The sequence below is a fragment of the Camelus ferus genome, chromosome 31, assembly GCF_009834535.1.
Source record: "Camelus ferus isolate YT-003-E chromosome 31, BCGSAC_Cfer_1.0, whole genome shotgun sequence".
Lineage (NCBI taxonomy): Eukaryota > Metazoa > Chordata > Mammalia > Artiodactyla > Camelidae > Camelus > Camelus ferus.
Window position 1 is genome coordinate 18875806 of NC_045726.1, and position 25134 is coordinate 18900939.

The 25134-nt window shown below is 40.4% G+C and overlaps 1 protein-coding gene across 6 annotated transcripts in view; it reads right to left on the reverse strand.

Annotated features, from left to right (window-relative positions):
• Positions 1 to 25134, reverse strand: part of SPIN1 (spindlin 1) — a 91868-nt gene that overhangs the window by 57748 nt on the left and 8986 nt on the right. For 5 of the 6 annotated variants that reach the window (XR_004316422.1, XR_004316421.1, XM_032471021.1 and 2 more), the window contains exon 2: positions 13899 to 14116. The exons of the other annotated variant lie outside the window; for it this stretch is intronic. Coding sequence is in view for 3 of the 5 variants with exons in the window: in XM_032471021.1 (XP_032326912.1) it covers positions 13899 to 13950 (52 nt within the window). In the remaining 2 variants the exon portion in view is untranslated. The remainder of the gene's footprint in view (positions 1 to 13898; positions 14117 to 25134) is intronic. 6 annotated transcript variants of the gene reach the window in all.

A 25134-nucleotide genomic window follows, 5' to 3' on the forward strand; every position in this document is an offset into this window, starting at 1 on the left:
TAATTCAAAAAGACACATGTACCCCAGTGTTCACAGCAGCAGTATTTATAACAGCAAAGACACAGAAACAACCCAAATGTCCACTGACAGATGATTGGATAAGGAAAATGTGATATGTATACACACAATGGACTATTATTCAGCCATAAAAAAAAAGAATAAAATAATGCCATTTGTAGCAACATGGATGGACCCAGAGACTGTCATTCTGAGTCAGAGAGAGAAAGAAATATGATTATCACATATATGTGGAATCTAAAAGAAAAAAAAAAAGGATACAAATGAACTTAGCTACAAAACAAACTCATAGACATAGAGAACAAACTTATGGTTACCAGGGGATAAAGAGGGTGGGAAGGAATAAATTGGGAATTCGAAACTTGCACCTCTTGGGGAGTGGTGGATATGTTAGTTATCTTGATTATGCTGGTGGTTTCATCGGTATATACATTTATCAAAACTCATCAAGTTGTTCCTCTCAAATATATGTAGTGTATTATACAGGAATCACACAATGAAGGTGTTAAAAAAAAAAAAAAAAAGAAACAACGTAAGGCAGAAAACAGCGGAATAAATGTTTAACCTGCTGCTGAAAAGAACAAAAACCAAACAAAACCCTACCAGTGAATTTAGAACACTATACCGAGCAAAAATACCTTTAGATAATTACATTAACCCTAAATAGTTCTTGTATCTATTAAGAGACCACATAAAAATGTAAGAGGTAATTATTAACACCAGACAAATTCAGTACAAAGTTATCAAAGATCAAAAAGGACATTACAAAATGATAAAAGGTCAATTAATCAAGAAGCCGTAACAATCTAAAATGTGTATGAACCTAATTCTAGAATACTGAAATACATATGGCAAAACTGACAGAACTGACAAGAAAAATTGACACGCTCATAATAACATTGAGATATGAACTCTTCTCTCCCAGGAGTTGATATAACAAGTGGGTTGGAGTATCAGAAAGGATATAAAAGATCTGAACATCACAAACAGCCAAGTACATTTAGTTGAGACAGTGTTTATGGAACACTAATCCAACCATGACAAAATATACATCTTTTCCAAGTTCACATGGGACGTTAACCCAGAGACACCATATGCTACTCATAATACAAATTCTCAATACACTTAAAATAACTTGAAATCATACCAAGTATGTTTTCTGACTAAATCAGAATTAAACTAGAAATAACAAAATATTTGGAAACATCCCAGTATTTGAAAATTAACAGTCTTCTAAAAATCTATGGTTTAAACACAAAATCATAATGAAAATTCAACTATTTTGAATAAAATATAAATGAAAACACAATCACTCAATATCTGCGGAATGCTGAAAAATACTTACTATATGAATCAAAATTCACTCTAAGTATAGCCAGAATATAAACAAAACAAAGGACTTTTTACCATGAACTCAGAACAGTGGTGCTCCCCTGGGTGGAGGAGAACTGGGTTACCTGCAAAGTGCTCTCTCCTTGTCCTTACATTAAGATGTGCATTTTTTAAAAAACAAATTTCTGTACCTATGCTATATTTACAATTCTAAAAAGTTAAATGAAAAAGGAGATACATGGTCAATTGGTCTATGCAAGATTGTCCACTGTAGATCACAGATTAAAAACAGCAAGACATGGCCTTGACTAAGAGCCATTCTCCTCCAGTGTCACCCAGCATGTCTGCATACACTGAACTCAGTAGGCAGCTGCTCACAGATAATGATAAAGACACAGACTGGACGGAGAAAAATCTATCTGAAGCACCCCTGGAACATCCCTAGGCTTACAGTGGATGGGGATATTAAAAATGCAAAAGCAGATGTGAAAACAGAGGGTCCAATCAAGATCTACTGGAACTATACACCAAGTGTCAGGATCCCTTCCGCACTAAACAGACAAGGAAAGGGCAGCTGACTTTCGCATTTGGTGTACTCTCAGCCTAACACTCATGCCCCTGTCCCTGAATCCTAGACAAGACTTATCAGGCCCCACATATTGCCACACTCCCCACAAAGCTGACTTTCCCATTTAGATGAGTACCATGGCAGAAACAATCTTTTCTGGCCACTCAAGAACAGGTAAGCCATTCGCAATTAATCCACAGTTCTTAAGTACTTCTTAAGTATGAATGGACAATGATCAATAAATAGTCACGTAAGGAAAACAACAACCAAACCCTCAGTGGTATGAGAAAGACAGAAACAAGCAGTGTGCTATTTATGAAATGAACCAAGAGCTACAAAGATTAAATCAAAGAACTGGTATCCTCAGGGAAACGGAAGATATCAACAGTCATAAAATGGGAACAAGAGCACCTGAAAATTAAAATAAACGTAGAGAGAGAACTTCCTATTTCCAGGGAAGCATGTTAGGAGCCTGGAAGTCATCACTCTGTCCTAATAAGAGCTGAAAAAGCTGAAAAATCAACAACTCAGACTGGTGAGAGACGGCAAGTGACCAGGCAAACCACTGCCCCAAAAGTGGAGACCAGACGTGCAGATACAGTGACTCACAGCTCAGGGCAACAGAACCCTCTGTGGGAGCCAGCACACGGGCAGGAAGACCTAAAAGGTAACTGATCAATGTTAGAGGATCGGGTGTGGACAAGTGTGAGAGGGGACCCAGTCATGGGGTGGGGGTCTCCATGTTTCTGGAAGTTCTACCTATCAGGTTCTCATGTGAAAATCAGAGAACTCCCTCTTGCCTCCAACAAGGGAAATACACCAAAGCATTCTGTTCCTAACAAGGCCTGCCCTCAAGAAAAACTCCTGTATCAGGGCCTAACTGGCCTGCAGGAAGGGACAGACCCAACTCCATCCAGCTCTCTCTAGCTGTCCCCTTATGTGACAGGAATTTCAAAGCTCAGCCCCCTAACCACCCGGCACCACATAAGGGGTGAGGGACCCCGAGGAGCACGTGTGAAGGTTACAGCTAAGTGGCAGAGACTCACTAAGCCTGAGACCTAATCACAGAAGTACTCAGTGTACCAGCCCTCCCACACCACCCCACCACGCCACTGAGGGGTTATCAGCCAGAGTTCCTTCTACCCAGGATACCAAGTCTGCCTTTCAGCATACCCTGTCTGGCTTTCGTGAGGAAATGTCAAGGCATATTAAAAAGCAAACACCACAGTTTGAAGAGACTGAGCAAGTATCAGAACCGGACTCGGATACGGCAGTGATACTGAGCTGTCAGCATGCCAAGGGCCCTGCGTCGCTGAACTGCACTGACTCCAGGCTGTCAGCTCATTTAGACCCGCAGTTCTCTCTCCCTCCTCTGCTTGTCTGAGCTGTATTCTACTCACCAGGAATGCACCCAAGCCAAATAACTTTCCTATCAATTTTTACCCTTGCTTTCATCTGATATGAAGGCTGGAAGCATGTCTTTTGCTGACGCATGGTTAATGGTCATGAGATTATGGAGGGGGCAGGTGGAGAGAACATGGGGAGGGGGGGACCCTGGTCCCGTTGATGCAGACATGCTTCTCCCTTAGTAGTCAGACTCTATTTTTAGCTTTGGTCCCTTTAAGTCCCCCTGTACCCTTTTCAGCAGTATGGAGTGCCGCTGTGAATGCCTCTGGATAGTTGTCTGGCTGATCCTCCCTGGATGTAAGTCACCTACAGTCAATTTCATAATTGCACTTTATGCCCGCTTCACATTTTGGTCTCAAAGTTCCTTCTAAGTACAGAGGATATTATTCAGTATGTCCACCTTCCAACAGGCTCTAGTGAAAAAAGTAGACAACAAAGCAAGAACAAATGGGTAATAAGCAGAGAAATGGAAAACAAAATAAAAAAATCAAAAAGACATGGCAGAGATCAAAAACACCAAAACAGAAATGAAGAATGCCTTTACTTTAACAGACTCATTAGTAGACTAGGCTTGGCTGAGGAAAGAATCTCTGAGCTTGAAGATATGTCAACAGAAATTACCAAACTGAAAACTAAAGAGAAAAAGATAAAGACAGGAAAAAAATGAAACAGAGTATCTAAAAACTGTGGGACAACAACAAAAGGTGTTAACATATGCATAATGTGGGTGTCAAGAGAGATACGAAAGGAACAGAACTATTTAAAGCAGTGATGACTGACAAATTCCCCCAAATTAACATCAGACCCCAAACCACAGATACAGGAAGCTCAGAGAACACCAAGCAGGATAAATGCCAAAACAACGAACAAACAAAACCTACATAGGCCTATCATATTCAAACTGCAGAACAATCAAAGATAAAGAAAAAAATCTCAGAAGATGCCAGAGTAAAAACAAACAAACAAATCAACAAACAAAAAAACCAAAAACCTTAACTATGGAGGAGCAAAGTTACGAATTATGCCCTACTTCTCAGAAAGCATGCGAGCAAAAAGAGAATGGAGAGAAATATTTAAAGTGTCCAGAAAAAATTATAAAACAACCTAGAATTTTGTATTTTGTAAAAAGCGTCCTTCAAAAGTAAGGGAGAAATAGAGTTGCTCAAAACAAACAAAAATTGAGAAAATCTGTTGCCAGCATATCTGTGCTCCAAAAATGTTCAATAAAATTACTTAAAGAGAAGTAAAATGATAGTAAGTCAGAAAGGCAGATCTACATAAAATAAAGAACATTAGAGATGAAGTAAGTGAAGGCAGTATAAAACTGTTTTTTCTTATTTTTAACTGAACTGATAACATTTTGTTCAGAATAATATTAGCAACAATATATAAGATGATTACAGTTTATGTATAAGTGAAAGACAGCAATAATACAAAAGACTAGAGGGGAGGAATTGTAATACTTTGTTGTTATAATGTATTCTCACTACCAATGAAGCACTACCATGTTATTTGAAAGTGTTTTGGATGAGTTATAAATTTATATTGCAAACTTTAGGGCAAAAAAAAAAGTATATATATGTATGTGTATATGTGTGTGTGTGTGTGTGTGTATAATTGATATGCTAAGAAAAGGGAGAAACTGAATCATGCAAAATATTCAAAGCCATAAAAGGTAAAAAAAAAAAAAAAAACCAGAAGACAAAAACAGAAACAAAGAACAAGGGCAATGAATAGACAGAAAATAGTAACAAACATGGCAGGTATTAATCCAATAATCACCTAAGTACCCCAACAAAAAGAGACTGCCATAGTGAATCAAAACACAAGGCCATACTGTATGTTGTCCACAAGAAGTCCACTTTAAAAACAAAGTTCCATTTAGAGTAAAAATAAAGGGATGGAGAAAGACATACCGTGCTAACACTGATCAACAGAAAGCAGGAGTGGCTATATTAATTTCAGCCAGCGCTGACATGAAAGCAAGGAAGGTAATCAGGGGTAAAGAAAGGCACTGTCTAATGATGAAAGTGTCAGTTCTCCAAGAAGACATAACAACCCTTAGTGTGCATGCACCTGGAAACAGAGCATCAAACTAGCTGACATTGAAAACTGATACAAACTACAGGGAGAAACAGGTCAATCGACTATTATTGTTGGAGACATTTCAACACCTCAGTGAGAAGCGGACAGATCCAGCAGTCAGAAAATCAGTGTAAACACAGTTGAGCCCAGTACCACCGTCATTAAACTAGATACAACATACGGGTAAAGACTGCTTCACCCAACAGCAGCAGCACAATGCACCTTCTTGAGTTCCTCAGGAGCACTTCCCAAGATAGACCACATTCTCAACCATAAAACACATCTTAACAAATTTAGAAGAACAGAAGTGTTCTCAGACCACTATGAAATTAAACTAGATTCAATAATAGAAAGATAGCTAGAATATCCCCAAATACTTGGAGATTAAGCAACACACTTCTAAACATACGATTCAAAGCAGAAACTTCAAGGCAAATTAAAAAATATTTTGAACTAAATGAAAATGAAAATACAATTTACCAAAATGTGTGGGATTCAGAGAAAGCAGAACTTAAAGGGAAACTTATAGCACTGAATGCAAATACTAGAAGAGAGAAAAGATCTAAAACAAAACAAAACAAAAATCAAGGCTTCCATTTTACAAAACTAGAAAAAGAGAAAATTAAATGCACAGTAACAGAGGGGAAGATATAAAAATTAGAAGACAAATCAACAAAACTTAAATTAGGAAATTGAGAGAAAAAAACAACAAAATCAAAAACTGGTTCTTGGAAAAAATCAAAATTGATAAATCTCTAGCTGGGATAAAGAAAGAGGATGCAAATCAATAATATGAAAAACGAAAAGAAGGGACATCACCACAAAGCCCATATAAAAGGCATCTAGAGGCAAACTACAAAACTGTGATGAAAGAAATTAAAGAACCATATAAACGAACAGATATTCCATGTTCTGAGAAAGGAAGACTCAACATTGTCAAGATGTCAGTTCTTCTCAACTTGCAATTCCAATCAAAATCCCAGCAAGTTATTTTCTGGATATCAGCAAACTGATTCTAAAATTTGTACGGAGAGACAAAAGACACAGAACAGCAAACAGGATACTGAAGACAGACAAAGTTGGAAGACTGACACCACCTGACTTTAAGACTTGCTACAGAGCTACACTAACCGAGACAGTGTGGTACTGGTGACAGAATGGACAAACAGATCAATGGAACACAACAGACAGCGCACAGACCCCCATCAATACAGTAAACTGATCTCTGACAAATGAGCAAAGGCAATAAATACAATGGAGAAAAGACAGGTCTTTTCAACAAATGATGGTGGGACTGGACATCCACGTGCAAAAAAACCAGTTTAGACACAGACCTTACACCTTTCACAAAAATGAAATCAAAACTGACCACAGGCTATATGTAAAATAAAAAACTATAAAACTCCTAAAAGAAGGAGGAAATTCAGATAACCCTGATTATGTTGAGTTTTTAGATACAACATCAAAGGCACAATCTATGAAGGAAATAATTGATAATTGGACTTAATTAAAATTTAAAATTTCTGTTCTGTGAAAGACACTGTCAAGACAATGAAAAGACAAGAATATATTTGCAAAAGACATCTGATAAAGTACTGTTACCCATAATATACAAAGAACTCTTAAAACTTAGCAATAAGAAAACAATCTGATTAAAGCAACTTTCAAAAAATAAGACCAAAGACCTTAACAGACACCTCACCAAAGAAGTTACAGAGATAGCAAATGAGCATATGAAAAAATCCTCTATATCAAATATCATCATAGAAATACAAACTCAAAACAATGAGATGCCACTACGTATCTATTACAAAGGTAAAAATCCGAAGTATGCATTGACAACACCAAGTGCTGGAGAGAATGTGAGCAACTGCAATTCTCACTCATTGTTGGTGGGAATGCAAATTTGGCGGTTTCTTACAAAACTAAGCATACTCTCACCATGTGAGCCAGCAATTATGCTCCTTGGCTTTTACCCAAAGGTGAAAACTTATGTCCCACATAAAATTCTGCACATGGATGTGCATAGCAGCTTTATTCATAATTGCCAAAACTTGGAAGCAACCAACAAGACGTCCTTCAGTAGGTGAATGGATAAATAAACTGTATTATATCCACACAACAGAACATTCAGCATAGGAAAAAAAAATTTAAAAAGAGCTACCAAGCCATGAAAAGAAATGGAGCAAACTTAGATGAATGATACCAAGTGAGCAAACACAACGTGCTATTTTGTGATTCCAACTATATGATGTTCTGGGAAAGGCAAAGCCATGGAGAAAAGGTCAGTACTACCAAAGGTGAAGGGGGAAACAGGGATGAACAGCTGGAGCACAGGCGATTTTTAGGGCAGTGGAACTATTTCACATGATACTGTAATGGTGGATCTGCACAGTGATGCATTTGCTGAGACCCACAGAATATACACCAAGAGTGACCACTAAGGTAAACTAGATTTTGGATGATGATGATGTGTCCACGTAGGTACATCGACTGTAAACACACATATCATCTGGTGTGGGATGGAGCTAGTGGGGGAAGCTGGGGAGAGGCAGGGGGTATATGAGAAATCATATCCTTTGCTCATTTTTGCTGTAACTTGAAACTGCTCCTTAAAAAATAAATTCTATTTAAAAAATTCCACACCCAGCTAAATTACCAACTGGCACTTAGACACTCATATATGGACACAAAATTTATCCCTTACACAAATCTCTCAAGTTACTGGAGGATACTCTCCAGAAATTGAGAGAAAACACCATAAGCACACAGGATCCAAGAAATAATGTGCTGAAGTCCAGCACAACCCCTGTGAAGGAGGCTGAGCCCCACAGATGGAAGTAAGAGACCCGGGACTCAAGGAAGGTTTTCTCCAGGCTGACTCCACACAATAGAAAGTATAAGGTAAATTACTTCTAGCACAAACATTCACAGCTCTGACATTAAAGAGCTTCTGAAAGTAGAGAAGAAAAGTGGGAAAGATAAAAACAGAAAAGGCCAAAGAAGCCTTTACAAGGAAGACAAGATATCCAGCTTCACACGTAACATGACACTGAGATACCATTTCTCACCTGTCAGATGGACAAAAATCCACACAATTGACAACATATTACCCTGGCAAGACTGTGTGAGAAACATTTATATACTGCTTGTTAACAGGAATGAAAAATGGTACAGAGCCCTTGGAGGGGACCGTGGTGATACAGAATTATATACACGTTTTAAGATTTGACTCAACTCCACCTCTAGAAATCTGCCCCAGCGACACTGGCAGAACAAACGGACGAGCCTATCCAGTGCAATTACTATTTCTAGTAGCAGAAGCGTGCAAACAACTCAAACATCCACATCACCGGCTAAAGAACACACTAACGTGGTTCACCCACACAACGGACCACACCACTCAGTGGTAGAGTCCAGAGCAAGGTCCCTACGTACTGCTCAGGACAGGTCACCAGTACCTACTGCTGAGTGGAAAACTGAGTAACAGAAGAGGAGCCAAGCGTGTACATATTCACTGGGCACTGATGTCAGTTTGTCATCAACCGTGGGTTACATCACCCATATGTGGATCACAGATTTTCCAGTGGGAAACAGAACAAGATCCTTTACTTAGCAGCTACAGCTACATCTATTTGTTGGCTGACGCGAGAAAAGAGCCTAATTTACAAAATCAACTGTTCTATGACTCAGAAAAGTTATTTAAACTGTACCAAACCATGACAGGCAAGAAAACCTATATATACTCAAACCGTTCTAACAAGCTCGTTCAGACACATGTTCCAAAATAACCAATTTTCAGCTTAACTTTGCATGGACTCAGATGGTCCAAAGATGTCAAAGACCAACGACTGCACAAGCAGCTCACCTGGATTAGAAACACTCACCAGTCCCCCTACACACCACACTCACTGCCTCCAGCCCCATCAGCCCGCTCATCCTCCCTCTGTGAGCACCGTCCCCTCTTGGGCAATTTCCCTGGGAGGCTGTCATGGCGACACTCCCCCTGCTGATCAGCAATTTCAATCAGCCTGGCTTTGTATGACCAGCAGTGGTCTCAGGGGAAGGCCACTTCAACAGACAATAAGGGAGCAGGACTTCATAACTGTAATGGTGGAAATTAGGAAATCTGAGAGGTGATGAACACTCTCATTGTACAAGTAGAAAATATGAAAGAGTCCATCTCTAGAGAAAACATTCACAAAGAGAGACTGAAAGCAAAAGACACCAAGACACACGTAAGAGGAAGAGCTAAGTCAAGAAAGGTTTTTTAAAGATGCAATTTATAGCCTCAGACATATAAGCTACTTGCATCTAAGAAATAAATAAATATGAAAACAAAACAGAGCTCCTAGAAATTTAAAATGCTTACTGAAAAAAATTTTTTAAAGGTTGGAAAATAGTAAACTCCCTCGGCAAGAATGAGAAGATGAACATGAGTAACTGGAGAAGGTCTAAAGAAAAAAAAAATCAACCTAAGAAGCGTAACATCCAAGTGGCGTGTATTCCAGAGAAAAGATACGGAAGATGCTCAAAGGAGCAACAGAAGTCTCCAGTTAAAGGGTGAATCTACGGACCGAAATGCCTGAAACGATAAACGAAAAAGACTAAAACCAACCCACACTGGCATAAAGTTTCAGAACACACTAAGAGATGACTCTAAAAATATCTAGAGAACAGGGGAAAAAACCACAGGACACACACAAAGGTTCAGAAATGAAAATGGCACCCAGCTTCCCCAAACAGCAACACTGGGACTTGGAAGACAATGAATGGAGCAATGCCTGGAAAACTCTGAATGAAAAAGTTAACTTCTAACCGAGAATCTTCTGCCCAAGACAGAGCATGGGAGAAGAACAGAGACAATGTTGACACGAGGTCTCAAAAGAAAAAACTTCACTGTCTACGTGCATTTTTGAAAAATTGTTATTAGAGACAATTTCAAACATACACAAAAGAATATGAATAGATCACCATACATTCCACCTGCAGTTTGAATAATCAACTCATTCACTGCCTACTCCTGAAACCTCTAAAATTGTACATGCTTCACCTAAGCAAGAGTACACACTAAGAAAGAAAATGCGTAGCATCCAGGAAAAAAGAAAACTCTGACACACAAACGAGGAAAACGGAATTCCAAGGATGACAATGTTGCAGCAGGTCGAGAGGGTAATCAACAGATCAGAAAAGGACAGAAGGTGCTAGAAAGCAGTCTCCAAGAAAAACACGGGCAGATGGACTACCTATCACATTTGCTGTGCAGGAAATTATACTGAGAGGAGCTTTATAAAGCTGTTGGAGGGGTTATGAGACTTTAAGCTGCAAATAAATTTAAACAAATAGAAAAAGATAAAGCAATCATTAAATTACAGGAAAAACAATCTACAAAGAAAGCAATCATACTGCATTACTTGGCTCAAAAGTTCAGTATCTACACGGCAATCAGAAGAGAAGTAACAAATACATTTTTAGCCAAAAACCTCATTAGAAGGCTAATGGGAGAGAAAGATATTATGTGAAAAGGCCAAAATCCTCAACAGATGTCAATATAGAACATCTAAAACTGTCAGATCAGAACCCTCAAAAACTCAAAAAGCAGAACCCCCCCAAAAAACAGAACCCCCCCAAAAATAAAATAAAAAATAAAATTGTCAGATCAAGAGAAATTTATAGACTCGTGCTATTTACAAAACTGGAAGGTAAAAATCAGAATGAATGGAAGGCCTACTTTTTGGTTTATGTCAAGTGCACTACTTGACATTTCACCTATGAATTTTTATTGATTTGATCAAAATAAAATCAAAGTTTTCAAAATACTCGAATACAGCAAAAATAGCTATTAATCTGAGTAGTATTATTACCACTCCCTGTACCTATCCGTACAGTCCAAGCATGTCATACAAGGAGAAAAAGCGCAACCTTTGGGAAACTAGTGAAAGTGGAGGCTAACTCTGCAGAAAAAACACATGAGAAAAGCTGCCCTACACAGAAGGGTTTGCCGCCTAGTGTCATTAAGACGACTACTTCGGCTGCCAACTGAGCTCCAACACATTCATAAAGATAAACCCAAGTTGTTTTGAAAGTAGAAATCCCTCGTACGTTGAACTACATATATAAAAGGGATGTAAAAATTCACATTTTTATTCATCACTCGTGCTCTATAACAAACACAGTGTCAGGTACTGGGAGCCCCCTACCGCAGTGGTTTTAAAACATGGCCACCAATTCCCTGACGGTCCTCCCGTGGAGCAGAGTACATGCCTGCGCCCTTGAACCTGGGCAGGCCTCTGTGACTGCCTCAACGAACAAAACCCAGCAGAAGTGAATCTGTGTGTCTGCAAGGCTCCCAAAGGAGAGACCATGCCGCTGGGCCTGCTTCTCCTGGGGTACTCACTCTGGGATCCCTCATGCAGTAAGTCCAGCCCCCCAACGGCCCACAGAGGGAGAGAGACACCTGGGGCCCTATCTACTGAAGACCCCAGCTTTAGACTTCGAGACGGCATCAGACTAAGGGCACAGCGAAGCCACCACATCCACTCTGGAATGCCTCCCTGGGCTTCTTGCTGCGTGAGGAAAAGAAACCCCTGTTCTAGGTGGGTTTTCCGTATCTGTAAATGGGCACACTCATTACTGATACAGGCGTTTAAAAGAGACTCTGTCCATGGTAACAGGAAAATGGTTACGACAGTTTTATAAATAATACTGATCAAAGGGTCACAGTCTCTCTAGAATAGGGTGTGTTGCACGATACACGACCCAGGGTCTCATGTTAAATACCTAGCAAAGGGCCAATTAGAATTTACAGATGACCTACTTTGTCTTCAGCCGGATGCCACATGCTTGAAGAAATACTGAATGAGAAAACCTGAGATCAAAGGCCAGGATTAGCCACCTCTCCCTTAAGAACAGCAACATCTCTTGGTTTTGAAGGTCAAAACCATCTGAAGGTCAGCTCCTTCAGTCACTGACACCATATTACACCATCACTCTAACTCTCTCTCTTCTCCTAGCAAGAAGATGACTTTAAACCAAGAAAACAGGAGTGCTGAATTTGGAATGGCGTGCCTAAACAGAACTTGGGGGTGCAAATTACTATTTCAAATAGAAACATGGGGGTGGGGGTTCACTGATCAACAAAAACCTGGCAGTAATTTTGGCAACTAATGAGAGGAAATAAAAAACATTATATACAGTATAATCAACCAGAACTGTGCTTTCTGCAGAGCAGCTATAATGTGCCAGTACCTCACTAAGCACCTGACACGCACAGGTACACACCATAACAGTTCCATTGTTTAGGTAAGAAAAATCAAGGCTTAAGAAAACACAAAATGTACCGGTGTTTATACAGCTGACGGAAGGATGGGACAGAGCTGATGAGAGCTGGGATTTGAATACTGAACTCTAGGATGACTTACACTTCAGTCTGTCATCACTGTCACAAGTTAATTTTATTGACAAATATTGAACAGTTAAATCAGTATTACCTTTATAAAAGAGGAACTAAAATCAGAGAAAAGAGGCACATAAAAATCTTAATTTCTGTGGCTCTTCTACAAAGGAATTCCAAATATTTTAGTTAATAAATACAATAAATTCTAAATCACACAGCCACCATTTGCAAGATTAGTAATAATTTTGCTAGCATAATATTCAGATTCATTTATCAAAGAACCTTAGTATGTTACAACAGGTTTCTTTCAGTGTTCAAATGTGTATCCGGAATGGAGAAAAACGTTAAGTCCTAAAGAAAATATTACTTACCTATTTTATAGTGTAATCTGTAAGATTTTTATCTTTGTTTTTAGGATGGATAAAAATCATGCAAAGTCTAAACTTCTAGTTGTAGCAGCTGTGTGCCACAAAAATAAGAATGAATTTCTATTAAATGTTCATTTCATTTCCATACACTTCATTCTAGTAAAGTTTTTTCAAATAAATATACAAAACACTAAGTTCATCTTTTTTTCCCTCCAAATGGCTATGAACACCCTAAATCTCACTAAATCTAACGTTCATCTGGTCCCCACACTTTCACTTCTTTCAAAAAAGAACGACAAACCCTGTGTTTACTGTAATTCTATTAAACAAGCATTTATAATTCACCTGCTAACTTTGCTGGACATCTTTGCTGCAAGAGATCACAAGAAATTAGTATGATCTCTGCTTTTCAAAAACCTAAATCTGTTCAACATCTTACAATAACCTACAATGAAAAAGAATATGAAAATGAATATATGTACGTCTGTGTATGACTGAAACATTGTGCTGTAACCAGAAACTGACACAACACTGTAAACTGACTATACTTCAATTAAAAAAAAAACCTAACCCTGTTTTTTTCACATGTATATGTACATGAAATTATGAACATCACAAAGCTTTAAGAACAGCAAGCCACTAGGAATTCTATGCAAGTGCTCCTCAAATTTACAACTGTTGTAAACGTGCTGCACTAAAGTGTGAGTGGAACAGCGCTGCCTACCTGCATCAGCTCTGGACCGCTGGCCAGGTGTCTTCCCGAATGGGGTCTTCATTCATCTGCATTTAAGTGAGCAGCAGAGCTGCTGGACTAGGGTGAAAATTCAACTTGAACGCTCCAATTTGAAACTTTCCATAGAATTTCAATGCTGTTGTTATTAATCCATCATCCCAAGTGCCTCCTTTACAAGTTCAGCAAAAATCCGTGCAATCCTAAGTGCTCTGTAAAACAGTGAATAACAGCTCATTACTGGAGCATCACATGGGCACACCTCTCCAAGCGAGCCGTCAGACGTGACGCGCACTGCAAACACAGCGTTAGCTACAATGCACCTTGCCCAGAAGCAATCAGCTTTATCTCCTCGGACCTGGGTGCCAAGGACAGCGCAGGGCAGTGAGAGCAGAGGAGGAACTGGACCCTTTAACAAGGGAAAGTGCAGTTCCTCAGGTCGACTCAACACAGCACAGCATCCGGCCTCCCCTCCTGTATTCCAACCCATTTTGCCAGCAGACGTCAAAAAAGGGTGGATGGCGTAGATGGGCCCAGCCCATCTTCTTGACAGGACACAGTGAGAGAGGTGCGGCAGGAACGAGGTGGAACAAAGCTGGAGGGAGAGGCAGCAGAGGGATCTACTCTAGGACCGAGCACGGCTAGGCGGAAGGTCAGGAAGCCAGCAGCCTTGGGCAAGAGAAGGGATTACAGCCTCTAGTGAGTTTGCAGTTCCCTTTCTGCTCCCAAACTTCCAGAAACCAGAGGGAAAGATCCAGTAACTTTGGAGGAGCCTCAAAGAAATTTCTATACTCATGCAGAAAAGTTAAGTCATCTTATGGAAGCAGTTAATCATTTAAACCAAATTTGGCTCCAGTTTACATCCACGTAGTAAAACACAGAGACATTCTCACAGAACACAAATATCTCCCACAAGTTTCACTGAACCACATGACTACGTTCAGTTCTCCTGTATAGTCATCATGTCTACAACGTATAGCCACGTGCTCACAAGTTTAAGAACTGAAAGGACTGCTGAAGGGAGGAGGAACAGCTCAAGTGGTAGAGTGCGTGCCTAGCCTGCACAAGGTCCTAGGTTCAATCCCCAGTATCTCCTCTAAAAATAAACAGAGAGGAATGCTGAATTAATTCTCTAGACTAAAAAGTAACAAAATAGTTAAAATCATTAAAAAGCCTAAATAACAAGGGAGAGAAGAATCAGTTTAACTGGTAAGAATTCTTAACTACATAAAACTTATTATTGAAGGAAGACAGATTTAAATACAAATGGATTTTATAGTAAACTCATTCAATGAAATTCACTAAGTGTCTACTGTTTGAAGCTTAGGCAGAAGGGGAGAAACAGTACACAAGCGAGGAAGGAAAATAAATAGTATTTCAGGTGCCAGTAAGTCACACAGGCACCCCTCAGAGACACTGCAGGCTCAGGTCCAGACACCGCAACAGAGTAAACATTGCCATCAAGTGAGTCACACTCATTTTTGGGTTTCCAGTGCATTTGAGAGTTATGTCTACACCACACTGCAGTCTTTTAGCATGCAATAATAGCAGTATGCTGAAAAAACTATGCACATACCTTGATTAAAAATACTTCATTGCTAAAAATGCTAACTATCACCTGACAATTCCAGACTGCCACAATCTTCAAAAAAATGAGGTTGCCTGTGCTGAACGGGGCAGCCCCTTTCCTGAAGGTAACTCTTCCCCACGCCAGGTTCCAAGCGCTCCTCCTGGGAGCTACACCAGCCTGCCTCCCCGTGCCAGCGAGCTGAGGAGACCAAGCCTAGGCTGTCACGACAACGAGGACGGTGACCCAACCTCCCCTAAGAGTCCACCCAACAGCCATGGAAGCCTTGCACTGCTCGGCCCGTGTCAGCCCCAGAACCCTCAGCCGCCCGTTCCGGTCCTCCCACCCTGACTCACCTTTCCCTGTGGGAACCCCACGGCCCCTGCCCCCACCTGCCCAAACCTCTCCCCCGACTTCGGAAAGGCAGCCAGCCAGAAGAAAACACCCATGTGCGGACCCCGCTGCCCCACAGCTCTCTCCAAGCTGCTGTTCATGTTCCCCACTGTCTACACCACACAATCGCCCCTACCCCAGCACCCCGACGTGGAGGCACACGCCACAGCACTAGCAGGAACAGGCACCCTTCCTGTCGCAGCCATCTCTTCATCCTCCTGCACACACTTTGGAAGATTTGGGTTCCTGGTTTGCTTCTTTTCCGCCACTGTTCTTATCACATTCTTGGCAACATGTGACCCCTTGGTTTTCCCACATCCTCACTTCAAACTACCTACCCAACTCCAGCCCCCTCCATCTCCACAGTCACAACCTCAACCTTCTCATCACCAACACCACGCCTTTAGAATCTTTCGTTTCAAGCATCTCACACTCAAAACCGCCTCTGAGCGTTCTACTTTTCTTACCTTAAAACTCCCACTCCAACAATTCTTTGATGCAACCACTACCTCCAAACTATGGCTTGACCTTCATCTTCCTAGGGGACTAACTGTTCTCATGAACTCAGCTGAAATTCCACAGACGGCCAACCACTGTAACGACTCCCTTGCTTTTCTTTTCTTTTTTTTTTTTTTTTTGGCAAAACCTTAACCCAATTCCTTGTCTACATTTTAAGCTATTAAGCGTGGCTGAAAAAATTCAGATTTATAATCTTGTATATTAAATGGGCATTCGACAATATTACATCCTCCCTCGGCAGATAAGCTTGCTTTTTGCTGTAACGTTAGACGGAAGTAAACAAAACAGAACTACTCAACTTTCCACCACCAAGTTCACTGGCTGACTGGTACCCTCTGCTACTATAGTGACTAATGAACTGTGTTTAAATTCAACCCTTTCACATGTTTTATCCATCCCATCTCTATATTTTAAATCAATTTCTCTCTCACCACTAAAATACTCTCATACAATACACATAGTATTTCCTGAGTTTAAAAACATCCCGTGACTCTGCTCCTTTCCTCCACCTCTCTTTACAACGCTACTTTAAAAACTGAAGAATATTTTAATCTATGTAAGTATCAATGTTTCCTAATTTAAGAAATCAACTTGGTTCTGTAACATGAAAATTTTAGCTTACTAAACTAAAAAGTGTATGTATGCCTTTCCCACTGGCAGATTTGAGCTTATCTTGGTACAATTTTCTGTTGCTTACCACTTCATTAAAATTTTCAGGATGAACTTGTTATAACTAAAAAAGTGTAAGACACAGGCTGAAGGGTTGCAGGAGCTTCCTGAGTAATATAAAAATGCAAAATTTCAGACAAAAGTCCTTTCTCATTTTTGAGTTGCAATTACTACTCCAATGACCTGATCTTATTTTAAACCCTGAGATAGCAAAATCTCATTATTTCTAACATAGCAGGAGTTATAAGGATTCCGCCCCCCCACCAATATTACAGAAAATGTTGTCAAATAGAGCTTAATTTGAAGGCCATAAAAAAGACAGTCCTGTACTCAGGACTAAACTCAGTAGACTGACAGCATCATTGGATGAAAGGCTGCTAGAGAATAATGCTGCCTCGTACCAAAGGCTCGCCTCAGATTACCTACTGACTGTAAACGCTGCTTCACAGGCAGGGCTCAAACAATTCAGCACCACTAACAGTGAGCCAGCCACACTCGGCAGGCTTCCAGATGTGACGTGATGCAAAGTACATCCGTATCACTTATAAAACATTCCCTCCAGAAATGCTTCACCTAAATCGACAGGAGCTTCCAGACCTAATTTCCAGCTGAAAGGAAATACAGGTGATGTGGGAGCAAGTGAGAAGTCTCTACGAGAAAAATGGGTCGCACTCTTCAAAAGGGCAATGTCATAAGGAAGAAAAAAGGTAGGCATACTGCTCTAGATTAAAAGAGACTAAAAGAGGACAAACCCTGAATGAGAAGTTCAGAGGGCAAGGCTACAGATGACATTTAAAACAAGGGGAGAAATTTAACAGACACTACGTAGTGCATGACACGTTATGGAGCTATCATTAACCTTCAAAAGCACAGCAATGGCACTGTGGTTATGCACGAGAATATACTCATTCTTAGGAAATGCAGGCAGAAAGTTCCACAAGTAGGTTGTCATAATGTCTGCAAGTGGATTTCAAATAGTACAGGGAAAGAAAGCAAATAAAGTGAAAATGACAAAGTATTAATTTCCGAAGCTAAGCGAGATCATAATAACGTTATTCTTTAAACTTTTATTTCAATTTAAAATTTTTCATAATAAAAAGTTGGGGAACAGAAGATCCAGGATTTCCTTTTGCTAAGTCCATCTGTACTAAACAGCTAAGAATCCAGGCATGCAGTTTTGCTAACAATCTCTAAAATGTGTCATGAATTTAGTTTTGAAACTCCAAATTCTCATTCTGTAATGATCTCAAAGGGGATCACAAGATTCTCACAAACTATTTCACAGGAAAACAAGCATCCCGAAGCACCTGCTGTGTGTCACACACTGCTATATACGCACCAACTCAGACTCTACACAACCACCATGAGGCACGTACTACAACCGTTCCATTTTGGAAATTAAAAAACTGTGGCACAGAAATTAAAACAGCTTCACGTGGTCATACAGACTGCAAGTAGCAAGCACTGCTGGGATAAATTTCCTATTTTAAAAATAAACATAGGTTGCAGCCATAAAGGAAAAGGGCACCACAAAAATCAATGACACCGTATTCTGTCCCCAAAAAGGTAAGAAGTGAGTATTTCAACGTTTCAGATATAAAAGTAATAAACACAAAGCAGAAGTTACGTATCAAAATATTTGCTGCCAGCTGCTATCACCAAACAGTGCAATTTATAAAAAGAAAATAAATCGCTAAGGCTGCTGAAGCAAAAGTGCTAACTTCCAAAGAAGTGTCAACCCCTGGATCACTAACGGAAAAGCACACAGGAGTACGAATGGCCAGACACGCCGGGCGTGAGCTGAAGCCTCGGCTGCCAACAAGGGTCTCAGAGCTGCTGCCACGCAGGGTCCGACGTGGTGGGAGGGACGCATGCTATCACCAGTTTTCCTGTGAAAAACGACATACAGCTATAATCTGAATAGGACCCGAATATTAAACAAGACATAATTTTCTTAATTATCATATTGTAGTTGCATAGAAAAAATCCTCATTTTAAGAAGTGTCATGATGCCTGCAATTCACTGCAACTTTCCAATGGCGTGACAACAAAAAAAATGTTAGTACAGCAAAATGTTAGCAAATGAATCTCAATGGAGAACATACAGGTACAACTCAGCCAGTTTCAACCTTTCTGTGTATAGAAAATTTCCTTTAAAAGGTTTGGGGGGAAAGACAGCGGAGAGAGGAGAGCAGCAAAATGTGGAACTGGTGGCAACCACGTGGGTTCACTGTAGGTACTCAACAGTCTGCAACTTACTTCCTAATATATGATTTTTAAAAATAGATTTAGAAAATATGGCAAATATCTGCAATTTCTGAATCTGGATGGTGAGTATACAGATGTTCAACAGCTTATTTCAACTTTTCTTTATGTTTGAAAGTTTTCCCAAAAAAATGTTAAGAGAGAAAAGGGGTCGATGGTTTTAGATTTTGTAAATTTGGAAAGAAAAAAAAGGAATTGGATAACAACGAAGAACCTTCCCAAGTACCTAGAAGAATTTATTAGAAAGTCCAATTACAAATGTTCCGATGCATGGCACCTGAAGTCAGAGTTCTAAAGGCCTCCACAGTGCAGGCTGTCCCTTTGGCTAAAACCTTAAGGACTCAGTTTGAACACAGCACTGATAACTGACCAGCTTTTGGCTATATAATACATACCAGGCAAACACCTGAAGGCCTTCAAAGCCCCAAACTCCCATATCTATACAAACAAAATTATTAAACAGCCTAAATCACTAAACATCTAAACACCAACTTCTAATATAGGAGCTCTTAAGCATGGACAAAATTCACAGGCGTCATGAATCCGGATGGGGGGGGGGGGATCCTGTCTTCATTTTCCTCACCTGAAATACAGCACTTCCTTCCACCGTGAAGGCATGAAATAAACCACAGTGCTATTACCAGTACCTCTGACTCTCTCAACAACAGAAATCACAGATCTTTCCATCCGACTGCATTTGGTGCAGATCTCAAAATAGCTCTGAAGCTCATCTACCACTTCTAAATTAAGGTACTACCCCTGCCACAGAACAGACATGACAGGCGGGGATCAGCCATCAGGGCGTTAGTCATCAAACTGTGACAACAGAGTTGGTGACTGTTGTAAAACAAAGAGTTTGGCTGGTCCTTGTCTCAGTTCCTGGGAAGAACCTTCCAAATCCCTAGCATGTCCTGAGCAGAGTGGGCACAGGGCCAGCCACTGGGATTTGACTGAGCCCCAAAGAATGAGGGTCCTGCTGAGCAAAGGGAAGTGAAGGAAGTAAGCAGTAGCACTCCCCACTCCAGGAAGAGTGGCAGTCTCATGAGTCACAGTGGCCCCTACCAGACAGCTTCTGTTAACAAGACTTAGAACGGAGCCGGCCACACCAAAAAGACCAACCATGGGATCAGAGGACTGAAGCTCTGAATCCCCTCACAGCAGCTCACCTTTCAGGGAGGGAAGCTGGGACTGAGCTCAACCTCACCGCCAATGATTTGCTCAGCCATGCTTACACCATGAAACCCCAGTCAACACTCCGGATACTGAAGCTGGAGAGAGCTTCCCTGGTCAACATACCGAACTCCATGCAGTTACACATCCGTGCGCAGGAGGGTGGCCCTCCTGACTCCACCGGAGGCAACGAGACGCTTCCCATTCGGACCCTTCCAGACCGCGCCCTATGTGTCACAGCTCTGCTGTAATGAAACTGTAACCGTAAGTACAGCACTTTCCAGAGTCCTGCCAATTGTTCCAGTAAATAATCCAACCTGAGGTGGTCGTGGGAACCCCCGAATTTGCAGCCAGCAGGTCAGCCGTGGGGGCCGCCTGTGGACCCCGAGTGTACTGCTGGTGCCTGCAGGGAGGGCAGCTGCAGGGACGACCGCGCCCTGCCCTCTAGTCGGACCTCACTCCAGGCAGATGGGGTGTCAGGGTTACACTGCAGTGACACACAGATCCACAAGGCTCTCTTGTCATCCTATTATCAATTATTCATTGATCCATCTGTGGAAGGAGATAAATCAAAAGACTACCTCAATTTACTACAACAAAAGCTGTCATTTTAGTACCTTAAAATATGAAATTTTAATTATCTGTATTGCTAACAATACTGCCTTGTCACTTAACAAAAAAGTCGTATTACTAAATTAAAACCGTTTTCATATTTTATTAATTTTTAAATATAAATGATTCTTTTTGTGATCCCTTGTATTTTTTATTTATTGCATTCAGAAACACTCTGAAAAGGTATCCATAGGTTTCACCAGACTGCCAAAAGGTCCGTGGCACAGCCACCCCTGCCTAAAACCACTGGCAAAAAAGTAACTCTGAAGCCTTGATGTCTTTAAAGACCTGAAGGTATCAATGTGAAGAATGGACAAGCCTGGTGGAGATAGACTGGCTAACTTTCTGAAAGCTAGAAAAATCTAAATAAAATCTAAAACAACACCCCTAACAAAAACTATTGGGAACCAGGGCTTCTTATAGGACTGGCTAACTCCAGGTGAGGGAGAGGAAACATGTGTGGAGTCCGGAACATCCTGTCACACCAGAAGCCAGGAAGCTATCCCAAGTCAGGAAGACATCACCGGAGGGGGTGGCAAAGACACAAAGGGGGCTCTTTTACACTACCTTCTTGACTTACGTACAGCTGACCCCTTGTATCTGTGGGTTCTGCATCCACAGATTCAACCAAGCCCAAACTGAAAAATTCAAGGGGGGAAAAAATTCCAGAAAGTTCCCCAAAGCACTGGCAACTACTTACACAACACTGAAATTGTGCTTACAACTATTTACACAGTATTTATGTTGTATTAGGTATTATAAATAATTCAGAGTTGACAAAGAATACAGGAGGATGTGCAGTGGTTATATGTAAATATTATGCCATTTTATACAAGGGATTTGAGCATCCATGGATTTTAGTATTCTTGGGGGATCCTGGAAACAATCCTCCGCAGAAACTGAGGGACGACTGTAGGACTGAAAACATCTATGACAAAAACTTGAACACACACATTGACACATACACTGAACATATGCCTGAAGGAATCAAAGAACTTGAAGATCCTACTGCTTCCAGAGAGGTAAACCCCGCACGTGCAACCACTTTTACCCCTGAGAGTAACTGCCAAGCGTTAAGGGGCAGCTGAAAGGGTAACAACTTTGCGAAGAGAGGGACCGAAGAACAAAACCCAGGGAAGAGGGGGCTGGTGCAAAAACCCATGTGTCTGTGAGACGGAGTGCTGAACTGCTCTCAGGAGCTGAGGGAGTGGTAAGAACCAGCTACAACTCATCTCTGCCCTGAAACTGAGCTGAGGGCATCCCAGACTGCCTGCTCCCTCGGACGCCTGGCAGAAGCAGGCAGAAATCCCCTCTAGGAGTATCATCCTAGACCCCAAATTATTTCAAAAGATTTTCAAGATGTAATCTACTCCAGGGGCACACATGCAAGTTAGCCCACAGAGACAGGATAAGCACTAGCAGAAACGACAAACAAACAACAAAACATAAAGCAGGCCTGCAGGGCTGCCAGGTACTGGAGTTACAAAACCACACTTTAAAGTAAGCGACGGGAAGCAGGCTACAGGGATAGATAAAATTACCAAACGAAAAAACAGCTGTAACTATTACGGTCAAAGAGCTAAAACGTAAGATGGGAAATTTGGTAGAAAACTATCACAGAACCAGATTTTCCAGAAGGGAAAAATAGAATAAAATCAATGGATTGATGAACAGTAGGCTAGTCTTGTTAAAAATCAGTGAGCAAAGAATATTCAGAATGAACCGTGGGGAGAGAAGAGCCTGGGAAGACCTGACACACATTTAAATGGAGTGGAGGGTTGGGGGACAGGGCGGCAGAAACACTTAGAGGTGATACCTGCAAACTTCTCCAAAGAATAAAAGACATTAACACAACTTCAATAAGATCTACATAAACAAAATATAAAGAAATTATACCTAGGCAGATCTTAAAAACTGTTTAAAACCAAAGACAAAAAAAATCGTAAAAGCCTGACGTTAAAAAAAAGACAGAGTCCATCCATGAGAGGAAATACTAAGCTGACAGTTTACTTCTTACAGAAAGAATGAAAGCTGAAAATGTAATGCGATAACTTCTTTCAATACCTTAGAAGAAAACTGAGAAGTCAGAACTCTGTAATATCAAAAATACCCTTTGAAAAGGAAAATCAATTGGAAATATTTTTAGACTAACGTATACTCAGAGAATTCACTACTAGGGTCATACAACAAGGCAGAAACAAGGCGTGTTCTTCCAGCAGAAGGAAAATGGAACTGAAACTGGACTGGACTGGAATCAGAGCGAGAAATGGAAGAGCAATGAAAAGGGTAAATCTAAATAGCTACTGACCACACAAATTCATGATGTCTGAAGATAAAATACACACAGAATTCAAATAGCACACACTGTGCTACGTAAGTGAAAATGAGATAAATGGAGTTTTACGTGCCCGGGAAGAGGGTGAAATAACCAAATACTAGGTTTTGACAAGTCAAAAATGCATGCTTTAAGTAACTTCCAAGTTAGCAGAGAAATAAAAGTAAATAAGCATCCAAAGCAAGGCAAAAAAGGAGACAAAGTTACATAAAATAGGCACAATAAACAGAAAGCGCTGATTAAGGTAACCTATTTAACCCCAACTATGTCAGTCATTGTGTTAAATATCAGTAGAACAAATGCTCCAATTAGAAGAAATATTGTCAGACTATATTTTTTAAAATCCCAGCTCTACACTGTTGGCTGTGAAGCATCCAGAACATAGTACGCAGAAAGAATGAAAACAAAGGGTTAAAAAAAAGATATACCGCACCTACTAACCAAAGAAAAGACAATGTAGCTATATTAAGTTAAGTTTACTTCTATAATACTTTTGCCTTAAGGAAGGACATTTAACTATTTTAAAAGACTTAACTGATGAAGAAAATATACAATTCTAAACATGTAAGCACCTAGTAACATAGCTTCAAAATAGATAAAGCAAAAATTATCATAAGTAAGGAGAAACAGACAAATGCAAAATAAGAGTAACAATACATTTCTTTTGGTAATCGATAAAACCAGCAACCAAAAGGAAAAAAGGATGCAGAAAAATTTAACATGATTAAGATAAACTGACAAATATATAGAACAGTGCATCCAACAAATGCAGAAGCACATTCTTTCCAAGTACACAGAGGACATTTACAAAAACTGATCACATGTTGGGCCATAAAGCAAGCTTCAAGAAACTTCGTAAGCTTTTAATTATATAGTATTCTGACCACGATGGAATCAAGATTGAAATCAGAAACAAATAAGAATCTAAGAAGATTCTTAGAGCAGTGAAACTATTCTGTATACTATAAAGGTGGATACAAATTACATATTTGTAAAAACCCATAGAATATACAACACCAAGAGTGAACCCTCTGTGAACTATGGGCTTTGGATGATGATGATGTGTCCCTGTAGGTTCATCCATCCTGACAAATGTACAATCTGTGCAGGATACTGACAATATGTAGATAAGGGGGTACGGGGGAACTCTGCACTTCCTACTCAATTTTGCTGTAAACCCAAATCTGCTCTTAACAAAGTGTATTTTTAAAAAAAGGATGGCTGGGGGTGGTATCTGTCAGGATAGGTTAATGAGTATGCTATGGTTACAAACAATCCCAGAAATCTTAGTTGATTAAGACCAAAAAAATTCCCACTCCTCTCCCATGCCCTCCCCCTCTTTTCTCCACCCTTGCCCCCGTCCCCCAGTCTCTGCTCTCTGCTCACCGTAGACAAAGAAAAGACTTGCACTGCAAAAAGCTCCATTTGGAAACCTGAACACTAGGAGAGGGAAGGAGAAGTGACAAATCTCATCATTGCTCTTAAAGTCTGTGTAACAAGTCTGTTCTTTAAGAACTGAAATAAATTAAGAAAGACCAAATACTTGTGAGGACACAGAGCCACAAAAATGCATCCACTGCAGTTGGGACAGAAATTGGTATATCCACATTGGAAGTCTGGCATTATCTACTACTATGGGACACATGCATATTATATGACTCAGCAATTCTACCCCTAAGTCTCCCTGACAGAAAAGCATG